This window comes from Elgaria multicarinata, chromosome 10 (genome assembly GCF_023053635.1).
Source record: "Elgaria multicarinata webbii isolate HBS135686 ecotype San Diego chromosome 10, rElgMul1.1.pri, whole genome shotgun sequence".
Classification (NCBI taxonomy): domain Eukaryota; kingdom Metazoa; phylum Chordata; class Lepidosauria; order Squamata; family Anguidae; genus Elgaria; species Elgaria multicarinata.
In genome coordinates, this window is record NC_086180.1 from 4,083,392 (window position 1) to 4,109,156 (window position 25,765).

At 45.4% G+C, this 25,765-nt stretch overlaps 1 protein-coding gene across 2 annotated transcripts in view; it reads left to right on the forward strand.

Annotated features, from left to right (window-relative positions):
• Positions 1–294: 294 nt before the first annotated feature.
• LOC134405064 (transcription factor COE3-like) overlaps positions 295–25,765 on the forward strand; it is a 118,875-nt gene continuing 93,404 nt past the window's right edge. For both annotated transcript variants that reach the window (XM_063136132.1, XM_063136131.1), the window contains exon 1: positions 295–428. In XM_063136132.1, coding sequence (XP_062992202.1) covers positions 295–428 — 134 coding nt within the window. The remainder of the gene's footprint in view (positions 429–25,765) is intronic.

Sequence of the window (25,765 nt, forward strand, 5' to 3'; positions counted from 1 at the left end):
ACTCTTCCCTTGGATTGTCACCCCAACACCTCGTGGTTGTGTGCAGGTGGCAGGGGAGGGCGGGGGAGACCTTCCCTGGATCCGCTTTGGAAGCTGGTTTCTTCACAGACCTTTGCTTTCAGGGGGCTTCTGGGTTTCCCCCTTTCAGCTTTGCTTTTTTTTAAAATAATCATAATCATAATAGTAAATAGGGGAACCCCAAACTTTTTCCGTGGAAGCCCCTGGTCAGGGGTTGGGATTGCGTTGGTGAGAAGACGCCCTCGCCCCCACCGTGCTCCTTAAAAGGCTGTTTTGATGTTCTCCATCCAGGAGGGTCTCCCCAGGGGTGGGCTGACCATGAAAGAAGAGCCTCTGACCAGCGGGCTGTCAGCTGTAAGGTCTTGGATGCAAAGCTCTGGGATTCTAGATGCCAACACCGCAGCGCAAAGGTAGGGAGACACCCCACCCCCCATACATACACACACACGCATGAGAAGCCGTGTTTGCAAGGAATAGTATCCCAAAACTACCCAGAACATACCAAAACTCCTTCTTGCAAACTCTTTCTTTCATCGTCTAATAACCCCCCACCCACCCCCATTTTCATCCCTTTTGAAATTGCCAAGAATTTCCTGGGTTCTTGTGCGGGAGAAAGAGGTACAAGTTGTGGCAGAGTGTTTTGGATAGGGAAGAGGTTCACTATTTCATTTTTTTCCCAATGCTTTTCTTTTCTTTTTTAATCACTCCGATGACTGGCGCATATTAAGGATGTATTATTCGATTACCGAAGTGTAGCGTTGATTTGTTAGTCAATGCTTTTCTAGAGACAGAGCTTTTTAAAAAGGAGACATTTCGGAATGATTACTCCTATTGTTGTTACTGGTATTGTTATTTATTCTCTTTTGGGAGGTTTGAGACTGCTGGCATTTTGTCTCAGCCTGAGACAAAATGGTAAAACATCAGCTCCAATATTAAATGGGAGGGAGAAAAAGATGAGTAGCCTTTTCGCCTTCTTCGTTGTAGCTCTTAAAAGTTGTATAGAACCCATTAGAACTTGCATGAATATAACTGTTTTCAGATGTATCTTTCAGCAGAATCAAAAACAGTTTAGGTTGGAACTGACAGGAGGCATCAGATAACATTTATTTGAATGCATATATATGAAGCTGGTGTTATATTTCTTGTTCTCAAGCTGTTGGAAAGTGTTTCTGAAATTAACACTTCTGGATGGAAAAGCAAAACGGTGCTGGAATAAGTTAGACTGGTATTTTCCCCCTTCATTTAGTAACAGTTTTTTTAAACTTCCAAGTTCTTTACAAGAGGTTTTCTTTAAATAGAAAGAACAAAAGAACCAGACATTACTATTTTTTAAACTTTGTCATTCTTTTAGCATTTCCCTTCCTGGTGTGTATTTCTCTTTCTTGCTGGATTTCTCCACATCACAAACTTCTCTCTCTCTCTCTCTCCCCCCCCTCTTATTTCTATCTGTCTCTTACAATTATTCCTGTCAGTCGATAAGCTGGGATGTATGAATCATTTCTCCCAGGGTTTAAAGGGTAGGGGAGTTTGCTCCTTTTGATTTAAATTGATTTGCTATCGATCTCAAATGTTCCCTGACCTTTGACATCCGATCTTGCTTGACATTTATTTGAGGCTGGTTAAACAAAGGGGGGGGGGGAGAATTAGGCTGCATAGCTAACCATGTAGGTGAATGGAACACATGGAATTATCCCCCCTCCCCATTTTTCCAGTACTTCGTTCACCTGAGATTCCAACTGAATTTATTGCTTGCAGCATGTGCCAAACTGTGGGCTCCCTGCTCGAGATGCTCCCAGACTTATTCATCTGTGATAGCTGCAAGCTCGCTACTTAGATGCTGTACAAAGCTGGTCTTGCCCCAGTAATGGATCTTGGGGGTATCTCGTAAATTCACGAGCACCCGTGGAAGCAACCCATAGCTTTACATGGCTCGTGCAGCTTTGCCAGGCCTGGAACAGATCACTGCCGTAATTTATACAGTTCCTCACACATCCTAGGCCCAAAAATAAACGGTGAGTAGTTTAGCAGTAGAACACATGCTTGGCATGAGTAAAGGTTCACTGCTTGGGTCCTCTCATTAAAGGATCTCGGCTGATGAGAAAGATCCTTGCCTAAGACGCAACTTTTCTCAGAAAAGATCATAGCAGGACGGACGGAAAATATATGTGGCAGCTTCATCGATCGTTTCAATGTTTTCAGAGTACAAAGGGCACAATCCGCACAGACGTTCGCCTGCGCCAAGTTCCATTGGAATGAGCAAGGAGCAGAACTTCCAGGCGGATCGTGCCCAAAGTACTTTATAATTCAGATCACATTTCATCTTTCCAAGAACAGTGTGCATTGGCTAAGCGGAGAGACGGTGACTTTACCCGGGACCGCTTGACGTGCTGACTGGGGATTTGAGCCTCAGTTTCTCCTCTCGGAGTACAAATTGGATTTAGGTACAGTCCCCTGACAGAGATGCAGGCACCTTCAAAGCAGCTCAGCCAAAGAAGTTTTTGGATCTGTGCTGAATTAGGCCCATGGACTGGAATGGGTCAAGCGCAGCTAAAAGATCAGTATACTTACCAGTGTCTGGTAGTTTTTTCCTAATAACCCAAGAAGAAGATAAAATGGTACCATACTAAGACATAAGAAGGGTTGGTGAAGCTAACAAAACCTTTATCAAATACGTGAGCATTTTCAGTTTCTCTCTCTTGTGCCAGTAGCCATAATATTGCATTTCTGGATTGAACTATTCACCTCAAACTGTTAAGTAAAACCAGAATATCTAATGGAGAATTTGGAAAAGGTGACTTGCGTTTTCTGTGTTTTCCTCATTTTTGCTGGAACCATCCAAACTGAATTCGTTCAGGAAGAATCTGTACTAGATTTTTGTACTTTTCTTTAAAAACCTTTTATTAGTTTTGTTCCATTCACATCCGCATATTAAAAAAATTCTTGGGCAAGCGGAAGGGATGATAAATACTTTTTACCATGAATTCTATTGCAGTCATTTTATCTTGATTGTCTCTGTGTTTAATGAAACCTAACCTATCACCTATTTATCTTTTGTATCCCATTCAACCCTATTTCTCTTCCTGTCTTTCTTTTTTCCATCATAATCCTCTATGTGGTTTCTCAAGAGTAAATCATATTTAGTTTAATGGCACTGAGTCCTAAGCAAACATGTGGAAGATTATAATTCAACACTCTCTCATTATAATCTGGCCATCTAATCTAACCTAATCTGATCAAATTCATCCCACGTCTCTCTACTCCAGTAATTTTCTGCGTCTGTTCATCCATCTCTAAGGTTTTGCTCCTGGCTCTTGCTCCGTTTTATTCCAACACGGTGGTACCAAATCTAACATGCAGTAATTGAGATTTATGGAATGTACTGAGATTTGTAGAACACATGCAAGTCCATTCTCCTTTGTGAAGCCCAGTTGCCAGGAATCAAGGCATGAAGGGTTAACTCTGTTTCATCTCACTGTGTCAAAGCTGCTACTAAGCGTGCAACAGATATTCTTCTCCGGAGAGCTAGGAATTATTTGTCCTGTTGTGTTGGGTTTTCCTGCTGTGATGTCATGGTCTGTGTTTTCTCTTAATTTTCCCTGTGTTGGCTCTGTCATTTTTAACGGCAGAACTGGTGGAAGCCGCTGTTTGAAGAGTTAACCACTGTACCTTCATAGGATAGCTTTTCCATGACTGTGATAGCTTTGCCCAGACTATAATACCGTTAGGCACATGTTCAGCCAATACCAGCAGCCGTCAGTTTGATCCCCCAATAAATTAAGTCAATTGTATCCTAGTCCTGAACATACCAGCATGAGCAAGTCCCATTGATTTCAATAGCAGTTCTGAGAAATGCATTTAGCAATGTCATTTGTTTGAATCAATGGGAATAAGGGCTGGTACACATCATAGAATCATAGAATAGTAGAGTTGGAAGGGGCCTCTAAAGCCATTGAGTCCAACCCCCTGCTCAATGCAGGAATCCACCCTAAAGCATCCCTGACAGATGGTTGTCCTGCATCAGTGTTAAAGTCCTGATTGTACTTGCACCTGTGTTGCATTGTGCACTGCGAGCAAAGAACATTCAACACACACACCCCTTAGGAAAGTTTGCGGTGATGTGCAAGATCATGGTGATGGCGATAGGCTCAGATGCTCGTTAAACGTACCGTGTTGTTCAGGCTGAGAAATGATAGCAGGCCGCAAGGAACACAGAGTTCATGTGAATCAGACTTAAGCTGGCTTGCGTCCCAATATTTTGGCTTAATTGTGTTATTGATCGAGGCTGCCTTTTAACATGCACGTGGCTTCCGAACACTGTCCAAGCATTTGCAAAATTATGGGTGAATCAGCCTCACCAGCGTAGAGCAGACAATGTGCCTTGTAAAATTCATACGGAGAAAGGAAGGTCCTGGGTTCAGGATTAGGCTAAAGTCGAGGCGGACGTGCCTTTTAACTCGGGCACTTGGTTTAAAGTAAGCAGAAGTGGCCAGGTGTTGTCAGGAAGGTGACAGGCAGCCCCCCCTCGGATCACTTTCCGCCCCCTTCCTTCGCTTGCATTTCTCCACCCTGACCAAGGGAGCAGTGCTAAGTTCTGTGGCTTTCCTGAGAGCGAACGTCTTCCCTACGGAGCAGCTGCGTAAAATTCTGAACTCAGCCAGGGGAAAAAGCTCCCGCCGTGGCAGGTTTTAAGAATGCATTTTAAGTGACAAAATCGACCGTCGGAGGAAAATAATATTACGGAGGGGAAGGGAGTGTGCAAAAAGATGATATGAAGGCTACGATCTTTCTGTCATCGTCCTTTTTGGTTTTCTTTGTTGTGGAAGCTTAAATGCAAGAGGGATCTACGCTCAGTAAAGCTGTTCCTTTTGGTTCTGATTTTCCTGACATCTTGGTGTGTGGAATCCTCTAAATTGGAGCTTCGCTTGAATCGTTCAGGGAAACATGATTTTTGAAAAAAGCGGCGGGGTGTGTGTCCTTAACAAAGGGGAAATTGATTTGGGGGTTGATAGCTGACAATCCATTAGTTGACCAACTTTTAGTCTCTTGGTTTTATTATTTGGACTTCTACAGCAAACCATTTCCCTGTCATAGTTTCCCTATGCGCACTTATTTTATTTTGTTTATTTATTATTGCATTTATATCCCACCTTTTTTCCTGCAAGGAACCCAAGGCGGCATACATAATCCTCCTCCTCCTCTCCATTTTATCCTCACAACAACAACCCTGCGAGGTGGGTTGGGCTGAGAGTCTGTGACTGGCCCAAAGTCACCCAGTGGGTTTCCAAGGCTGAGTGGGGACTAGAACTCAGATCTCCCGGCTCCCAGTCAAACAATCTTAACCACTACAACACACTGGCTCTCATACGCTTTTCTTTGGAACGCTGTCAGTTGGTGGAAAAGTCTGCACGGATTTTCCAATTGCGAAACTCGGTTTGGTTGATCAGATTCCTGTGATGCAACTTTATGTGGGGCCGGGCCCTATAGACAGATCAGCAGCTTTGACTAGTGCAGAACGTAGCAGCACTTGCTGAACTCGTATCAAGCAAAGGGAGCACGTTATCCCAGACTAGGATCATTGCCATGGGTTACCAATTTGCATCCAGGTCCAACTCACGGTTCTGGTGCTTGAAGTCCTAGAGAGTCTGTTGCCTTTGTGGGATGGCCTTGCCGGTGATTGTCTGATCTCATTTTAAAACAGGATGCAGCTATTGTTTTCATTAAGTTTTTAGATGTCTGTATGATCTGGGTTTTTATAAAAATCTGCTTTGTGCATTGCCCCAGGTAGAAGTCCAATTCAAATGGTTTATAAGCAAATAAATCAGTACCTCTTGCATTCCACGTGTGGATCTCCCAGAGCAGAGGACACACTTTGGATGCTGCATGCTGGACTCTCACTCCTCAAAATCTTAAAAAACACACCAACCCATTAAGGCCAGAAGAAGAACAAAGAAAAGCAAAGAAAAACTATGGAGGGTGTTTGTATGGCTCCGTTACCAGGCTGGACTGGTTGAGGAGGTGTGACCTGTGAACGGTAGCAGCCGCTACCACTGAATGGTTTAAGCCAGCGAAATAGGGTGTGGACAATCACTCCCTAAAGTCGTTATTTCAAGGCTGCCGAATGGCACAAGGAAAATGTGGGCTATTTGATTTCGGTTTTGTTCTCACCAGGCTCTTCAAAGCTTTTCAAATCTAGTTGTGCAATGGACGGTGCATTAAACACAAAGAATGTTCAGAGGTGATCATATTGAGATAAATCTCTGGATTTGGGGCCTTTGAGGAAATAATAGTGAGCAAGAGAGGAGGGCCACAGCTAGACCTAAGGTTCATCCTGGGATCATCCAGGGTTCGCCCCTGCCTGAGCGCTGGATGCCCTGTGCGTCACCTAGATGAACAGGTTTGACCCCTGGACGATCCAGGGATAAACCTGAGGTCTAGCTATGGCCAAGGTCTGCTCCAAGAGGTTCTTCTGCACTCTTTGAGGTTTAACGCCAGGACCAGTCACAGCCCCTTTGTCCACCCCCTATTTTGGAAGGCAAATGTCCTACGAAAACATTTAATTGATGGACGTTTGCAGATTGTGACCGAAAGATGGTAGACAGACCATAGAATTGCGAAGGAGCTAAAGGCCATTTCTGCCTGACGGGCAACATGACCATCCTGGCCTGGGGAACCCAGAACACAGCAGCACGTGCCACAAGCTGACAGCAGAGGTGCTGTGAAAGCATCTCTGGAGAGGGCTTCAGGTAACTCAAGCAAGTAAGCCAAATCACATGCAGCAAATGAAGGCGGCAAAATCAACCGGGCCATTAGCTAATCCGACCTGGCCAGGGGAGTTCCTTTCTGACCCCTAATAATGCACTCACTCGCAGTCCTTATGGAAAGTAGGCTGCATCTGTGGTGTTAAGACACAACTGCACACCCAGCTCAGCACTGGTGATAGCATCCTCTGACGCCAAAGAAATAAGGGCTCACGTCACTCGTTTGTAGCTGCTAAGAAAATGAGCTACGAATCAGGACATCCTGAGAATGCAACCTGCCCCTGCAGTCGGTCCGCTACGCCAGGGTGGGCAACACGGCGCCCCACAGGCCCTCCTATGCGGCCATTGCTGCCCACAACTAAATCTGCCATGGCAGCTGCAAAAAGACAAGAAAAAAGAAGAGGCACTTTTGCTTCTCATGCACCTCGCTTTGAAGCAAGTTTGTCAAGGTTTTTTTTGCCGTCGCTGCACTGCTGAATTCACTTGCAAATTCAGTAGCATGGCAGGAGGCGTCACAGGTGTGGACTCCGGGGGCGTCCAGGGAGTCAATGTAGGCCTTGGACCCCCAAAAGTTGCCCAACTGTACTCTAGTTGCTCTTGGCCAAGCCCCTCCATCTTGTCTTCCACCCTTCCACAATTGCAATATGGTGATAACAATAGAGACCCACACCTAGTAGGATTTTTTTTAGTTGTACAGCAAAACAATACATACGGAATTGCTGGGCAGCACTGTGGAATGCGTGTGACAAAATCCAGGATCTGCATCGTTATGATTTTTCCTGGGTAACACCTGCTTTCAGTGCACAACTAAGACCCTAAAGGGTGAATCCGCTCCATGGGTCTCTTTGACTTGGAATGATGGGAGCTGGAGTCCTGCACATCTGGAGGGCAACAAGTTTGTTTGTTTGTTTATTTATTTATTTATTTATTATTGCATTTATATCCTGCCTTTTTTTCCTGGAAGGAAGCCAAGGCGGCATATATAATCCTCCTACTCATCTCCATTTTATCCTCACAACAACAACCCTGTGAGGTAGGTTGGGCTGAGAGTCTGTGACTGGCCCAAAGTCACCCAGTGGGTTTCCATGGCCGAGTGGGGACTAGAACCCGGATCTCTTGACTCCCAGCCTGACACCTTAGCCAAAACACCTCACTGGCTGGGAAGACTGCCCTAGAAAGTGGGAGAGGCTACTCTAAAAAACCCATAACGACCACCACAATACATTATTATTATTATTTATTTATTTATTTATTTATTTATATAGCACCATCTGCTGTACAGATTATACACCGTAAATAGCAAGACCCTGCCGCATAGGCTTACAATCTATGTGTCCAGTTGTTTTGAACCCAGAGGGTATTTTGTGTGACTATTGCTGCTTCAGGGGGATTATCCCCCAATGCCCCCTCCTTCCCGCCCCACCCCATTTCTGATCTCCAGGCTAAATTTGTAGATGGCTGACCTGTCCTGTGGCCATCGGTTCCAGATTGTCTTTAAGCTCACTTAGGACGCAATCCTATGCATGTTTAGACACCCTGTGCATGCTTTTTCTGTCTGAACATGCATAGGATTGCACCCTTAATCTTCTTCGGTGCGAATGAAGCCCATCTATAAGGAAGCGTTGCAAGTGGGTAAACGCCGAAGTCGAGAAATGGTACAAATTTGGAGATGCGCGAGTGATCAGTTAGGGAGCTTGATTGAAGCCTAGGCGGTGGTGGGTCGGGGAAGGGGAAAGAGAGAATGACAGGCTGTATAGTCATGTCATAAAAGTAATGATTGCAGGGGGGTGGGTTGCTGGCAGGTTTTTTTATATATAGTACAGACAGTTCCAAAAATGGTAACCCCTGCTTCGCACTCACACAGACTTGTGAAACAGTCTCCCCCTTCCCCCCCCCCCCCGGGTGTCTTCTCAGGCTTACTGACCCACAAACCAGTCTCTCTAACCTAATGTATGTACATTAAACCATTTGTGACCTTAAAATAAAAGAACTGACTTTTTATTAGGCTGCCATGCTTGGTCACCTGGAGATGATTTTCACTCGCCGCAGGCAAACGGTTGCTTACAAGCCTGCACCCTCTTCATTGAACGCGTGGGGAGTGCAGCTCATGGAGGAGCTCTCCAGCAAGGAGGTTCCTTTGCTTTTCATAAAAGAGGGTGCAAGCTTTTGAGCTTCACAGAATTATTTGATTCACATGGAGGATACTGCAGCGGATGGAGCGCTTGTCCAGATGCTTAGGAGTGCAGGTTTTTTAGAGGGCTGTTGTTGTTGTTAACCCCCCTGGTAGTTGTACAGCAACCCTTCCCATCCCGGCACCTTCCAGATGTGTTGGATTACAACTCCCATCATCCTCAGTCAGGATGGCTGCTGTCTGGGGATGATAGCAGCTGGAAAATGTTGGCTGCCCCTTTCAGTAGGACATACAGACCCCCCTTATAAGAACATCAGAAGAGCCCTGATGCTGGATCAGACCAAGGGTCCATCTAGTCCCGCACTCTGTTCATACAGTGGCCCACCAGCCATCGGCCAGGGATGAACAAGCAGGACATGGTGCAACAGCACCCTCCCACCCATGTTCCCCAGCAACTGGTGCACACGGGCTGATTGCCTCGAATACTGGAGATTGCACACAACCATCAGGGCTAGTAGCTATGGATAGCTTTTTCCTCCTCCAGGAATTTATCCAACCCCCTTTTAAAGCCATCCAGATTGGTGGCCATCGCGACATCTTGTGGCAGTGAGTTCCATCATTTAACTCTGCGCTGTGTGAAGAAGTCCTTCCTTTTATTTGTCCTGGATCTCCCACCCATCAGTTTCATGGCATGACCCCAGGTTCTAGTATTTTGAGAGAGGGAGAGGAGAGGAGGGGTAGGATAAAAACACACAGGGACTCAGGAAGCCGCTTCCTACTGAGTCAGACCAGGGATATATCTAGCTCCGTGTTGTATCCCAAGGGTGACCCTATGGAAAGGAGGACCGGGCTCCTGTATCTTTAATAGTTGCATAGAAAAGGGAATTTCAGCAGGTGTCATTTGTATATATATATATTTAACGGTTTTTAATGCTTTATGTGTGTATGTTCTGTGTTTTAGAATTTTAAATTTTGTGTACTCGTTTTTCTCTCAATTTTAGAATTTCTGTAAACCGCCCAAAGAGCCCTGGCTATGGGAGCGGTATATAAGTGTAATAAATAAATAAATAAATAAATAAATTCCCTCTTCATCACAACAGTTAAAGCTGCAGGAGCCCTGTCCTCTTTTAAATCTGGTCACCCTAGTATAGCTCCTGCAGCTTTAACTGTTGTGAGGAAGAGGGACTTTCACCGGGTGCTGCATGCATACAAATGACACCTGCTGAAATTCCCTTTTCAATACAACTGTTAAAGATACAGGAGCCCTGTCCTCCTTTTCATAGGGTCACCCTAGTATACCCTACACAGGCTCTCTGTGGCTCTCCTCAACCTCAGGCCTTCCCAGCCTGCGAAATGCCAGGGATCGAACCCGGTATCTTCCTCCTGCAAAGCCTGTGCTGTGTCCCCTGCAAGCTGGTACTCTGGACACCTGTTTCCAGGGAACCCTCTGCAGCCAGAGAGACTTCCTGGGGCTCTTCCTTCCTCCTTTGGCACCAGTTCAGATGGACCACGCCGGTTTGCGTCGGCTAAGGATTGGGGCCCATTGATCCCGAGGGGGCATCTCTGTGCCTTCCTGCCAGCGCGGGAGAGGAATATCCGCCCCCATTGACCCTTACGGGGAAAGGCTGATGCACGTGCGTCCACCCACCCCCACCCTTCCTCACCCCCCATGGGTTCCTGGCCGCCCAGCGCATGGAAGAGGTGGCTTTACTGTAAGAGCCGTGCACCGGGCTCCTTTGCTAGGAAATGCTCCGATTTGCTTTAATAATTCATGGGAGCTGGGCCCATCCTCTCCCCAGCATCGGAGGCTCAGGAGCGCCGTCATTACCAGCACCGTGGCGGCCTGGTGGGTTTTATTCTCCCCCACCCGTCTTCTTCTCTCTCCTTCATTTCCCTCCCTCCATCCTTCCTTCCCCCCTTCATCCCTCTTGCCTGTAGCAGACCAAGCTTGTGGGGAATTACATGCAGGTGGGTTTGCTTGGCTCAAGCAGATGAAGGATTATAGACTTTGGAGCTGAGAAGTTTCCAGCTTCTTAACTCTTTCCTGAAAAATGGCATAAAGCAGCTGTACCTAACCTGGCGCCCTGCATGTGTCTTGGACTGCAACACCCAGCATCCCCCAGCCAGCCAGCATCTGGGAGACACCAGATTGGGGAAGGCAGGTATAAAGGGAATCGGTCCCCTCCTTCTCCTACTCAGTCTTGTGGCAACCGTTTTGGAATTGACCGCTCGGAGCATCAATCGGAATAGTAACCAGGACGGCGATACGGAATCCCCGCATCCGGAGGTAGCGTACCCCTGAATGCGAGGTGCGTAGGACAGTCAAGAGGGGTGCGCTGTTGATATCCTGTCCTGTTTGGGCGCTTTCCGGAGGCATCCGCCCAGCCCCTGTTGGAAACTGGAAACTGGGTGGACGTTTAGTCTTATTCAGCAGGGTTCTTCCTGCATGCCGTTATCCTCCACTGCCCTAATCCAGTTCAGATAGGCACATGCATCAAGGTGAGGAGCCTCCAGCCTCTGGGCAGATGCAGTCCACAGGACCTCCCCATCCAGCCCACTTCCCTGTCCGCCGGCCTCCTGCCAGGTCCTTCCGCTCTCTGTGATCTTCTCCCGTTCCCGTTTGTTAGAAAGTAGGTGAGCAGTGGAGAAAAGAGGACGATGGGTCCACTATTCCTCCCTGCTCGGCCGATTTCCAGGACTCAGTTGAGAGTAGGTGCGGGGAAGGACCATGCAACTCCCACACCCAGTGCACTGCTCAGATGGCGGATTGGTGCCCTTGTAGGAGAAAGTGAATGAATGCCTGCCTGTAAACGGGTCATCTACTTTTGTCTCTGCCCGGTTTTGCCCCGGACCAAAGGGATCTGGCCCGTCAGAGCCTGCCCACAGGCAATGGTGGCCTCAGGCCGAAAAGAGGGTCAGTTCCCCATCCCTGCCATACATTACCTCCGGGACTCCTACAACAACCCTGAAAGGTTGGTCAGTATCCCCATATTACATATTTGGGAGCTGAAGCAGAGAGAAAACAGAATGATGTCATGGCTTCAGCAAGGTTTGAATTCAGGACATTTCTAGATCACAGCTTCTATACTCCACTAGGTCTCAGCGTAGGGTGGCCATATGAAAAGGAGGACAGGGCTCCTGTATCTTTTAACAGTCGTACTGAAAAGGGAATTTCAGCAGGTGTCATTTTTATGTATGTGGCACCTGGTGAAATTCCATCTTCATCACAACAGTTAAAGCCGCGGGAACTATACTAGAGTGACCAGATACAAAAGAGGGCAGCTTTAACAGTTGTGATGAAGAGGGAATTTCACCAGGTGCCATATGCATAAAAATGACACCTGCTGAAATTCCCTTTTCAGTACAATTGTTAAAAGATACAGGAGCCCTGTCCTCCTTTCCATATGGTCACCCTATCTCAGTGTGTCTTATGCAACCCGAAAACCCTCCAAAGAGGGATTATAGCTTAGCCTTGCAAGTATGTCCAAGGAAGTCACTAGCCCAGAAAACGTTCCCCTAGCCCACTTGCCCTCACAGGCCCATAATTTTTTTTCATTTGTACAGGTGGTTCTCACTTGTCCCAGGTGAGCAGCTCTGTATTCATTGATTTAAATAATTATATCTTGTTTTACCAGACCAGTGGTCTCTGCAAAGCAGTTTACAATATCAGCAAGCTCATATAAATAAATTTTAAAAACAATATCCTAGGCGATCGTCACCCATTAAACATAAGACAACAACATTAAAAGCATCCCAGTCAAGACCAGTAAAGATAAACACCCTGAGCAATCTCTGTTTTAAAACTCCAGAGCAACCCTAACAAAAGCAGATGGGGGGGGGCCTTAGCAAAACCTTTAAATCTTTTTAAAAGCTACTAAAATAGGGTGACCATATGGAAAGGAGGACTGGGCTCCTGTATCTTTAACAGTTGCATAGAAAAGGGATTTTCAGCAAGTGTCCTTTGTATATATGAAGAACCTGTTGAAATTCCTTCTTCATCACAACAGTTAAAGCTGCAGGAGCTATACTATAGTGACCGATTTAAAAGAGGGCAGGGCACCTGCAGCTTTAACTGCTGTGATGAAGAGGGAATTTCACCAGGTTCTCCATATATACAAATGACACCTGTTGAAATTCCCTTTTCAGTACAACTGTTAAAGATACAGGAGCCCTGTCCTCCTTTTCATATGGTTGCCCTAACTAAAAAGGGTGGCAAACACACATCCCATGGGAGGGAATTCTACAAGGACGGATCCTGTCCCCATTCAGCCCTCGGCCTCATGCTGTGATTTGGGGGATACTGTTTCTAGCACTTTTGGTGTGCACAGGGCTGTTCCCCCTTTGACTTCATTTGCTCTGACACCAGCTCCCTGTGGGTGGTGGGTCATAGAATCATAGAATAGCAGAGTTGGAAGGGGCCTACAAGGTCATCGAGTCCAACCCCCTGCTCAATGCAGAAATCCACCCTAAAGCATCCCTGACAGATGCTTGTCCAGCTGCCTCTTGAAGGCCTCTAGGGTGGGAGAGCCCACAACCTCCCTAGGTAACTGGTTCCATTGTCGTACTGCTCTAACAGTCAGGAAGTTTTTCCTGATGTCCAGCCGTAATCTGGCTTTCTGTAACTTGAGCCCATTATTCCGTGTCCTGCACTCTGGGAGGATCGAGAAGAGATCCTGGCCCTCCTCTGTGTGACAACCTCTTAAGTCTTTGAAGAGTGCTATCATATCTCCCCTCAATCTTCTCTTCTCCAGGCTAAACATGCCCAGTTCTTTCAGTCTCTCTTCATAGGTCAGCGTGATTCCCTTTTCAAAAGACCGAGAGCGTTAGTGACTGAGGCTGAAATCCTACATGAGGTTATGGTGGCTTAGATCTGGTCGATTTCCGTGGGATTAAAGCGGCTTGGTTGCGGGCAGGCGTTCAGCTTTCACTCCTGGACGAACCTAGAATTTGAACTCAGGTTTTCAACCCGCAAGTCCAGTTGTGACAGAGTTACACCCCCCATTAAGCTTGTTTTACTGTACAGAGCGTGATTTTGTGAGATGTCGCTCGTGCAGTAGGCCCAAAGGATTACATAATAGGAGATGGACGTTGCTGGTGGGGATGATGGAACTGTGGTCCAACACATTTGGAGGGCACCAGGTTGGCCAAGGCTGCTTTGTGGTTATACTGAAGCCTTTCTCTCTCTCTCAGCTTTCTGCTGCTCCTGACTTTTAAAAGATGAAATCGGAGATTGTCATAAATCCTGGAACCTGAAAACACTCACATTGTGAGGCTTGCAATAAAATTGGGATCAAATTTCTTGCGTTTTGTCACCCTGCTGATTCCCCTGTGAGTCCCACATAGATTTCCCCTGCTGTTGTTTTCTATTCTCCCCCCACCCACCCCACCCCCGCCAGCCAGAAGGGCCCAGGGTTCAGGTTACGTGTTTTCTTTTGTTTCCTTATGCAGAGAGATCAGATGCAAACTGCACTGGCCATATATGAAGAATATCTGCAATTATTTACAGTTGAAAATTATTTAGAAAGGCACTTGCATTAGATATTATTTCTAATTTCTGAATAATAATGGTATTATTCACTACTGCTGTTATGAGGATCCTGGGAATGTCCTCTTAGAGCTTAATACTGAAGTGTGGAGAGAATGTGATTGGTATTACATGCGTTAAAAAAAAACTATTCAACTCACATGTGTCTTTGCAAGGGCTGAGACCAGGCCTAAGCTCAAAGCACAGAATCATAGAATCATAGAATAGTAGAGTTGGAAGGGGCCTAAAACGACATCGAGTCCAACCCCCTGCTCAATGCAGGAATCATCTTAGGGCATCTTCATAGAATCATAGAATAGCAGAGTTGGAAGGGGCCTACAAGGCCATCAAGTCCAACCCCCTGCTCAAGGCAGGAATCCACCCTAAAGCATCCCTGGCAGATGGCTATCAAGCTGCCTTTTGAAGGCCTCTAGGGTGGGAGGCCTTCAAAAGGCACGACCTCCCTAGGTAACTTGTTCCATTGTCGTACTGCTCTAACAGTCAGGAAGTTTTTCCTGATGTCCAGCCGGAATCTGGCTTCCTGTAACTTGAGCCCGTTATTCCGTGTCCTGCACTCTGGGATGATCGAGAAGAGATCCTGGCCCCCGTCTGTGTGACAACCTTTTAAAGACCTAAATCTACACCAAGCAAGATATTGCAGTATGAAAGCAGTATATAAAAGGCAGGAGCCACACTACTGCTTTATAACGGTGTTGAAGTGCACTGATAACTGTTGGGGCCCATTGACACCTACCATATATTGCCACAGTTCCTGTGGCTTTAACTGTTGTGATGAAGAGGGAATTTTACCAGGTGCTGCATGAATACAAATGACCTGCAAGGTAGATTGAAGCTGAAGACCTTTTTATTCACTCAGTATTTTAACACTTAATTTTAACTCAAATTTAAATTATACAGTTTTAACTCTGTATCTTAACCTTATATCAATTTTGCTGCGTGGTTTTATCCTGGTTGTGCTTTTTATACTGTATTTTGTATTTGTGTTTTTAACCTGTTGGTTGGTTTATGATGGTTTTAATTTTTGTGAACCGCCCAGAGAGCTTCGGCTATTGGGCGGTATAAAAATGTAATAAATAAATAAATAGATTAGACTGAGAGGAAGTGCGGCTGAATAAGAGAGCTGAGCAGGGATTTAAATACAGAAATCAATAATTTAAAGCTTCCCAATCTGCCCTCCCAATCTGGGATCAAAGCCTGACATTAGAGCAACAAAGAGAGCAAGGAGCAACACAGAGCAAGGAGAATCACTAATCCTCCAACCATGATCAACAGGAAGCAATAAAACAGAGCAGGGGCAGCAAACAGGAATCTTTAAATTAAAGGTACAACCCCCCCCCCCCCCCGAAAAGCTCAATTGCATGTTTCCTGTCCAGACAGGCTGGTGCTGCAATTGCATTTTATTGTAAAAAGAATACCACAAGACAAGTCTGAGAAAATTGGGGAGGTCAACACGGGGGGGGGGGGGGGAAGCCCTGCAATAAATGGACAACAATGTTCTCCAGATTCTCGTTAAAGAACAACTGATGACAATTCCAGAGGAAGGCCTAGTACAGAAGCAGCCCTGGTCTCCCAGCTTCAAATCGCATACATTTGACTTTTCCCTCTTCCTAGCCTTGCATCTTTCTCCCTCTGCATTCCTGTGCTGCCTGGAGCACTTTTCTCAGAGAGTTTTATTTCTAAAAACCAGATCCGGTGGTCCTTGGTGCCTCCGTAACCTTGAGGCTGGATTTCCACCGCAGAATCCGCCTTTCCAAACGTACGAAAATCCAACTGTTTTGAATGGCAGTAACTCTCCGTGGATTCAAGCAGCGATCTTTCCCAGCCCGGAGAGGTTTGTGAAACCCAGGCCCTTGTTTCGGTGTCTCTGGATTTTGTTATGTTTCTCCAGCCCTACGCTAGAAAAGCCAAAACCTCTCCCCAGAACAGTGACCAGCCCTGCTGAAATAGATTCATCCAATTTATTGTTACACCTGTCCATTCCTTCATTCAGAGAGTTCGGGGTGGCTTAGAAGGGCCTCCCATCCAGGCACACGACTCCTGCTTTGCTTTAACTACATAACAGCCCTGCATGCCCTCGGGACGTTTTTGAATAATTTTTGCATCCAGCTGTTGCACTCATCTGTCCTTGACGTCACAAGTGACAAGGAACATGCTTCCTCCGCCTCTGTGCCAAAAGCAGTTTAAAACACACACACATACCTGTACATGCTTAAGTAGCAACATAGGATGCCGTCTTATACTCAGACTATTTATTTATTTCTTACATTTATAACCCACCTTTTCCTCCCAAGGTGAGATGCATGATCCCCCTCTTCATTCTATCCCCAGAACAAGCCTGTGAGGTGAGTTAGGCTGAGACTCAGTGACTAGCCCAGGAACACCCTATTTCTGAGTTGTTTCTTGATGTCAGAACCTGGAAACTCTTAAGATGTTTGAGTAGGGTGACCCTATGGAAAGGAGGACAGGGCTCCTGTATCTTTTAACAGTTTAATAATAATAATAATAATAATAATAATAATAATAATAATAATTTAAAAGGGAATTTCAGCAGGTGTCATTTTTATGCATGCGGCACCTGGTGAAATTCCCTCTTCATCACCACAGTTAAAGCTGCAGGAGCCCTGCCCTCTTTTGTATCTGGTCGCTGTAGTATAGTTCCTGCGGCTTTAACTGTTGTGATGAAGAGGGAATTTCACCAGGTGCTGCATGAATACAAATGACCCCTGCTGAAATTCCCTTTTGTATGCAAATAACACCTGCTGAAATTCCCTTTTCTATGCAACTGTTAAAGATACAGGAGACCTGTCCTCCTTCCCCATATGAAAAGGAGGTTAAAACTCCTTTTCCCATTTGTAAAGGAGGTTAAAACAACCCAAACCATACGTGATTATTGGGTTAATTCTGGGTTAATGAACCCCTAAACAACTTAAGAGTTTCCAGGTTCAGATGTCACAAAATAACCAAGGAATGGGTTTCAACAACCCAGGAATTGCTGCCGTGATGTGTCTCTGAATTTTATCCACCTATCCACATTTGTAACCACAAACATAAGCAGGCCTTTTAAAAGAAACAACATTTAAATTAAATGAAGATTCCTCTTTGTTTCCCCTGATGTTTCTTGGTATGCAATATAATTGATGTATTGTACACTTGATTAATGCATAAATGGCATTGCTCCGATTCAGCTAAGGCTGGCTGTAGGATACTGGGATTTGTAGTCCAGTATATCTAGAAGGGACCAGGTTGAGGAAGACTGAGCTAAGGAGATCCACGTGGATAAGGAGACTTCTGCATGTGCATCTGGGAACTGTTGTCATGCCCCTGCAATTGTAAGCATTTAAAATAATTGAAATAAGTGCAAAAATGACTCGCTAAAGAGTTATTTAAGCGGTGCATTTATGACATGGAGTTCTTAAGTATATAACCTTCAGAAGGAAGGAAAACCTCTGAAATGATCTTTGCTATAAAGTCAACAATATCCCAGGTTCTTAAAAGTCAATTCAACCTTCCAAAGGAATGGTCTGTGAGAGAAAGCTGGTTTGTTATATAAGCTGCATCTGGGCCCCAAACGTCTCTTAATGCTACACTTTTAGTTTAAGAGTGTAGTATTAAGAGACGGTTAAATTTAATTTAACCATCCTTGCTACTGCCGAGTTTGGAGCTGGTCCACAACATTTTTGAGACTTAAGGCACAATCCTATGCATGTTTAAACAGAAACTTTAACTCCCAGCATGCCCCAGCCAACATGAAATGTTTGCTTAATTTTCCAGTATGGCTGTCTGGGGCAGGTTGGGAATTATAGGACTTTTCTCTCTCTCATCTAAACATGCATAGGATCGCTCCTTGAGCGTGTTTTAGAAATCAAACAAACCATTGAAAAGCATTTGGAAACTATTCCCACATCAATTGCAGTAGCTTCCAGTTTGTTTCAAGTTGCTGGTTCTTAACGATAAAGTCCTAAATGGTTTGAATCAGGATATCTTGAAAAACTCCATCTTTCCATATGATGCTGCCTGTAGTTTATGATCTTCACTGGAGGCTTGGTTTTGCATCCCACCATCAAGAAAAGTTAGGGTGCTGGGAATATACGTTTCTGAGCCCAATTCAAGGTGCTGGTTTTAACCTATAAAGCCTTACACAGTTTGGGACCACAATACCTGATGGAACGCCTCTCCCGACGTGGATATACCCGGTCACTACGTTCAACATCTAAGGTCCTCCTCCGAGTGCCTACTCCGAGGAAAGCTCGGAGGATGGCAACAAGGGAGAGGGCCTTTTCAGTGGTGGCCCCTCAATTATGGAATGATCTCCCTGATGAGGCTCGCCTGGCACCAACGTTGTTATCTTTTCGGCACCAGATCAAGACTTTTCCCTTCTGCCAGGCATTTAACAGCATTTAACAACATAGGCTAAGGTGTTTTTTTTTAATGGACCCCAGAACTGTTGTGGTTTAAAACGGATACTGTACACTGTTGTTTTTATATTTTTTGATGGTTTTAAATTTTGTATACTTTTTAATGTCCACTGTTTTTTAACTTTTGTAAACCGCCCAGAGAGCTTTCGCTATGGGGCGGTATATAAATTTAATAAATAAATAAACACGGGATGAGCCCTTCTTTATAGCAGCACCCCAGCTGTGGAATTCTGAATTAGACAGGCTCCATCCTTGCTCGGTTAAAGTGGGTGGTAAGACCATTCATGTTTTGTGTGACTTTTATTAATTTTTAATTTAAGGTTGCATCTGCTGTCTGGGATGTTTTATAGTCGGATCAGTTCTTAATCTGATTGTTATTGTAAATTTGTTTTCAGATGTTGTTACGTTAGGTCCCTTGGACAGCTTGTTTAGGGCAGAAAGGCATTTTATAAATAGTTTAATATAATAATATGAAAAAAATAGATTTGTTTAATAAATTATTCTGCCCCGCAGCAAGCCCTCTCCTCTTTCATTCTGTTGAAAACTTTCTTTTTCTCTAAACCACGTACTCCAGCGTTCTTCACTGGCAGCTCCCAATCACTTCAAGTGCCTCTCTCTTTCAGTCTCTCTCTCTCTCTCTCTCTCTCTCTCAGCAGGGGTTCTCTCGCTTTGCCTTGTTGCATGCTTTGGTGGTGGGCTGGCTGCTGTGCTCCGGGCTAGTGGAAGAGACTTCAGAGACAGGGAGTCAGAAGACTTGGGGTGAGGTGGGAGGTGGGTTTATTTATTTATTTATTTATTGCGTTTCTATACCGCCCAATAGCCAAAGCTCTCTGGGCGGTTCACAAAATTAAGACCATTCGAAGTATAAAACAACAGTATAAAACCATAATATAAAATACAATATAAAAGCTCAAAGCAGCTAAAAACAGCAGCAATGCAAAATTACAAATTTAAAACACCGAGTTAAATTTTATTTATAGACTGTTAAAATGCTGGGAGAATAAAAAGGTCTTCACCTGGCACCTAAAGGCATATAATGTAGGTGCCAAGCGAACCTCCTTAGGGAGCTCATTCCACAGCCGGGGTGCCACAGCAGAGAAGGCCCTGCTCCTGGTAGCCACCTGCCTCACTTCCTTTGGCAGGGGCTCACGGAGAAGGACCCCTGAGGATGACCTTAGGGTCTGGGCAGGTACATATGGGAGGAGGAATTTCTTCAGATAGTCCGGCCCCAAGCTGTTTAGGGCTTTAAATGTTAATACCAGGGTTGGGAGGAAGAAGAGGACAGCACAGGAGCGATCAGCCAGTTAGCTCTCTCACGGGGATGGAGAGCAGTGTGACTGGCGAACTTCAGTGATGCACTGTGCAACAGCAGGAGAGGAAATTGAATGCATGGGAGAAAGAGAGAGAGCGCAATGTGGAGCTGTGTGGGTGTGACCTCAACAGCAGTGCCTGGAGACAAAGTCACTCTGGCTTGAAAATACTGAAGATGACCTTTGTGATTTCTTCCTAGGAGTGAAATAGACTAGACCAGAAACTCCCCTCCTAAGAGTGAAATAGACTAGACCAGAGACTGATGGCAATCCCAGTCTAGTCAATATCACAAGTCCAGCTTTTCTTGTCCTGGACCAAGTAAAAGGGAAGGGGGGCTACAGTTAAGAAAATGGAATGAAGCATTTTCACGGGACAAGTCAGGGCGAAGAGCAAGTCCAGAAACGCAGGAGCTCGAGTGAGCCTTGTGGTTCATGCAAGGCTCTGCTGGGAAAAGAAGCCCTCTCGTGCTAGACTGCCTTTCCCTCCGCATCCACCTTAAATCCATGCAGATGTCAAGCAGCTGATGCTGGAGTCCCATTCGGGCCACAGCTGCACTAAGGAGAACGCCGTTTCCTTTGCAACTGTCTGCAGGCATCGCGGGAGCTCCTTCGGCCCCTGGGGCAGAACAAGCAGATGACTGCAGTCTTCCTGCTTCCCCTCCTGCATTCTCCTGCGTAAACCTCAGTGCAGTGAGCAGAAGCCACGAAAGACCATTCCGTGCTGCGAGAGCGTCTCCCACGCTTAGGAAGAGGGCTGCGGCTCAGTGACGGAGTCCCTGACGGGCGCGCCGAAGGTCCTGGGTTCAATCCTTGGCTTCTCCACATAGGACTAGGAAAGAATCCTGCTTGAAGCCCTGTGGAGCCACGGCTGCCAGTCAGTGTTGACAATACTGGGCTGGATGGATCTGACTCAGCATGAACAGCCTTCTCCGTTCCATTTCAATGTGGCTTTCGCAGGAGAACTTCCCAGTGGATTGGGCCCATGGGATTGATGGGACTGGCCCCTTGTGGCCTCCCCTCCTTCCTACAGTGGGACTATGCAGCAAAGGTCCTTTCCACGCCTAAGGATTATCCCAGGAAAATGGAGGGATTGTCCCTGCCTGCTCCTGGGATCCGCTGTGTGTCATTTGGATGCACAAGGATGATCCCGGGACAATCCCAGGAAAAAAGGCAGGTGTAGAAATGGCCAAAGTCTTTGCTTTATTTATTTGTTTGTTTGTTTGTTTGTTTGTTACATTTATATACCACCCCATAGCCGAAGCTCTCTGGGCGGTTTACAAAAGCCACCTGCCAAAGGAAGTGAGGCAGATGGCTACCAGGAGCAGGGCCTTCTCTGCTGTGGCACCCTGGCTCTGGAATGAGCTCCCTAAGGAGGTTCGCTTGGCACCTACATTATATGCAGTATAGAAATGCAAGTCCAAAGTCTTGCTTACTCCAGCAGGTGGGAGCAGGCTGAGGTGCAAATCTGAGTGATTCCAGGGCAAAATGCCCGGTTGGCCCCTTCCTCTGCGTCAATGAGTCTTTATTGGTTTATCTGGTGATGAGCAGCAGCGGCTGGCTTTAGCCGCCATGGGCTTCGTGGGAAATTAATATGGCTGCTAGAAGAAGCCACACAGTTCCACTCAAAGGATGGCTGGGGAAAGGCTTTTTAAAGGGACAGGGTGGAGGCAAACCAGGCAGGTTCCTGAAGAGAATGTCTTCCTTCCTTCTTTTACTCCTTTCTTTGACCCTGTTCAGACAACACGCTAAGCCATGGTGTTTAAGCGTTTTGAGCTCTATATTATGGCTTAGCACGTCGTGTGATCCATGGCTTAGCATGTTGTGGGATCCATGGCTTAGCATGTTGTGGGATCCATGGCTTAGCATGTCGTGTGATCCATGGCTTAGCATGTCGTGTGATCCATGGCTTAGCATGTCATGTGATCCATGGCTTAGCATGTCGTGTGATCCATGGCTTAGCATGTCGTGTGATCCATGGCTTAGCATGTCGTGTGATCCATGGCTTAGCATGTCGTGTGATCCATGGCTTAGCACGCCGTGTGATCCATGGCTTAGCATGTTGTGTGATCCATGGCTTAGCATGTTGTGTGATCCATGGCTTAGCATGTTGTGTGATCCATGGCTTAGCATGTCGTGTGATCCATGGCTTAGCATGTCGTGTGATCCATGGCTTAGCATGTTGTGTGATCCATGGCTTAGCATGTCATGTGATCCATGGCTTAGCATGTTGTGTGATCCATGGCTTAGCATGCCGTGTGATCCATGGCTTAGCATGTCATGTGATCCATGGCTTAGCATGTCACATGAACCATTCCTTATAACCATGGTTTAAACACGCTCACTAAACCATTTGCTGCAAAAGGGTTAATGGACTAACCATGGCTTAGCATGCTGTCAGAACAGACCCTTTCTTTCTTTCTTTCTTTCTTTCTTTTTTATTTATTTATTTCATTAATTAAATTTCTTCGACGCCTTTCCCAGAAAAGAATTCGAGGCAATTTGAACAATTTAAAACAGCCAAAACAATTAACCAAATCCATTGATAAAAATTAACAACTCCTAAATCAGTGAATTCCTAAATCAAATACCAACACTCAACAAAACAACAAAATTAAGAATCGCCACCCAATGCTGTCAGATGCCTGGGAGTTGAGGACGGTCTTAACCTCGTGCCAGGTGGGCCTACTTGGGGAGAGCCTTCCACAGTCAGGGGGCCACCACCGAAAAGGCCCGCTCTGTACTTGCCTAAAAATACCCTGGCGAAAAAGACCTTGCTCAGGTTCCCTGCTGATGTTGGGAGTGGAGGTGCAGGCCAGGGCTGGAAGGAGATGTTGTGTATATATATATATTGTCTTCTTCTGCTCCCATTCATTCCAACAGAGCCTGAGCATGACAGTTCCCCAGAGAATTGTACCCTACACAAGAAGCAACAAAGAAAATTATCCCCCCCCCCGAGTTATCTACATAGCTTACAAATCTCACTTCTCCCCGCTCGCAACAAGCCTTTTAGCTAAACAGACACAGAGAGAAACATAGGAAGACACAGTGGGTGGAAAAGTAATTTACCTTGGCGATTAGACTGAGGGGGAAGAGATTGTCTCACTTTTGTCTGGGGGTTGAAGGTTGGGAAGGAAATTTGCTTATTGAAATACTGAGGCTAAGCAGCCTTTTTCACGGAACGGCAAGGACTCACGGGGAAGGCGCCAGGCGAGGAGAGAGAAGGAGCTGGTTGTCAAAACTGATCCTTCAATCAGCAGGAAACCTGTGCAGGCCCCCCTTCCCCCCAACCCCAGCAGGGTATTTTTAGAGCCAAAATGTCACTAGGAGCACACACAAAAGTTCAGATTTGGGGGGTTTGCGGTGGATTTTCTGACCAGGTGCCGATTGCAGCGGCGGCGGTCATACGTTTATTTCCTCGCTCGTAACCTGGTATAGAACAAGGCATAAAATTAGGGCCGACGAAAAAATGAAACAATTCATAGTTGATTAATCATCTGGCTTTTAAGTGATTGATTAAATCTGAATAAATTTTCATACTGCCAACACCTCTGTAGCTACCTATTTAAGATGTTGAAGAAAAGGCTGTTTAATAAACAGGCAGAGACTAGAAGCAGCTCAACTGAGTTAAATAGGACGTATTCCCTAGTACGTGCATCTGGGATTACAGCTTGTTGCTAGAAGCAAAACGGAATTTCAATTATTTCACACTCGCCCACCCCATAAACATGGACTTTTATAGCTGAGCTCCAGGTTACCTTAAACTCACGTCCTTTGGACTGCAACTGACCCATCCTTTTCTCTAAGCCAGTGGTTCCCAATTGGGGGTCCACGAAACCCACTCAGGGAGTCCGTGGCAGCATTCGCATATTCACCATTCATTTCTGGAGTCCACTGATGACAAATTCCTACCAGAAGTAAAATATAACATCACTGAGCACCTGTGTGATTTAGCGACTAACTTCAGAGATTACTTCCCTTCACCTGATCCTGAAAACTCATGGAGAAGGAATCCTTTTGAATGTGGTGATGTACAACTAACAACTCTATGTGCGGAAGAGCGAGATGCACTTGTTGACTTGTGATGGTTCATTGAAATCATTTTTTAAAGAATATAGACTGGACCAATTCTGGGTGACGTTTTTTCTTGATTATAAGAACTTAGGTGAAAAAGCTTAGAAACATCTAGTTCCCTTTTGTTCCACATATCTTTGTGAAGAAACATTTTCGACATTTTGTTATATGAAGAATAAGCACAGAAATCGGCTCAATGTTGATCCAGATTTGAGATTAAAAGTAGGAAATATTGAACCGGATGTGAAAGGGATTGTTCGGGACAAAAAGAGGCATGATTTCTCCCTATCACATTTAGGTTTAGTAGCTGCTAGACATGTCACAATTTATTCAGTTGTAAACTAGACGTTAGTAAAATTAAATTCGTCTTTATATTCCTAACTAAATCATTGTCATTTTTGCGTGGTAATATCACAAATATCACAAATTTGATGGTCTTTTTTTTAGTATCCCTAAAATCCTTTGCTTATTAGGGGCTACCCCTTATTTTCTCCAAAAAATTGCTTCGCGCAGGTAACTACCATAGAGATAACATTTTTTTCAAAAGGAGGGGTCCATGGCTTGGCATTTGAAAAACAAGGGGTCCGCAGTACTTAGCTAATTGGGAACCACTGCTCTAAGCCACAAAAAACTTCTCTTTATCCATCGTCTTTCCGAAGAGCTAAACTTGGCTCCTAGGTAAACTTAATGAAGGTGAGCTCCCCCACGAGGAAAGGTTTGGGGCTGTTCAGCTAAGACAAAAAAAAAAAAAAAGACGAGTATGAGGAGGCCGGGTAGACGTATACAAAATTATACTCGGCGGGGAGAAAATGAATAAGGAGATGTTTTTCTCCTTATATCATAATAGTAGAACCCAACGGGATCATCCCATTTATTTATTTATTTATTTACTTATTAAATTTATATACCGCCCCATAGCCGAAGCTCTCTGGGCGGTTTACAAAAGTATACAAAATTTTAAACCATCAAAAATATAAAACAACAGTATAAAACAGCAGTATCCATTTAAACAAGAATAGTTCTGGGGTCCATTAAAAAACAAACAAACTCAGCCTATGTTGTTAAATGCTGTTAAATGCCTGGGAGAAGAGAAAAGTCTTGACCTGGCGCCTGAAAGATAACAATGTTGGCGCCAGGCGAGCCTCATCGGGGAGATCATTCCATAATTGGGGGGGCCACCACTGAAAAGGCCCTCTCCCTTGTTGCCATCCTCCGAGCTTTCCTCGGAGTAGGCACACAGAGACTGGTGGGAGATTCAGGGTAGATCAACCAAAGGATTTCACACAGCGCATCATTAGACAATGGAACTGACTTCCACAAGATGTAGTGATGGCCACCAATTTGGATGGCTTTAAAAGGGGGAATGGACAAATTGGAGGATAAGGCTATAGAATCATAGAGTGGGAGGGACCTCAAAGATTATCTAGTCCAACCCTTGCTCAATGCTAGTACTATCGGTGGCTACTATTCATGATGGCTGTATATTACCTCCAGTGTCAGAGGTAGTCTAGAACAGT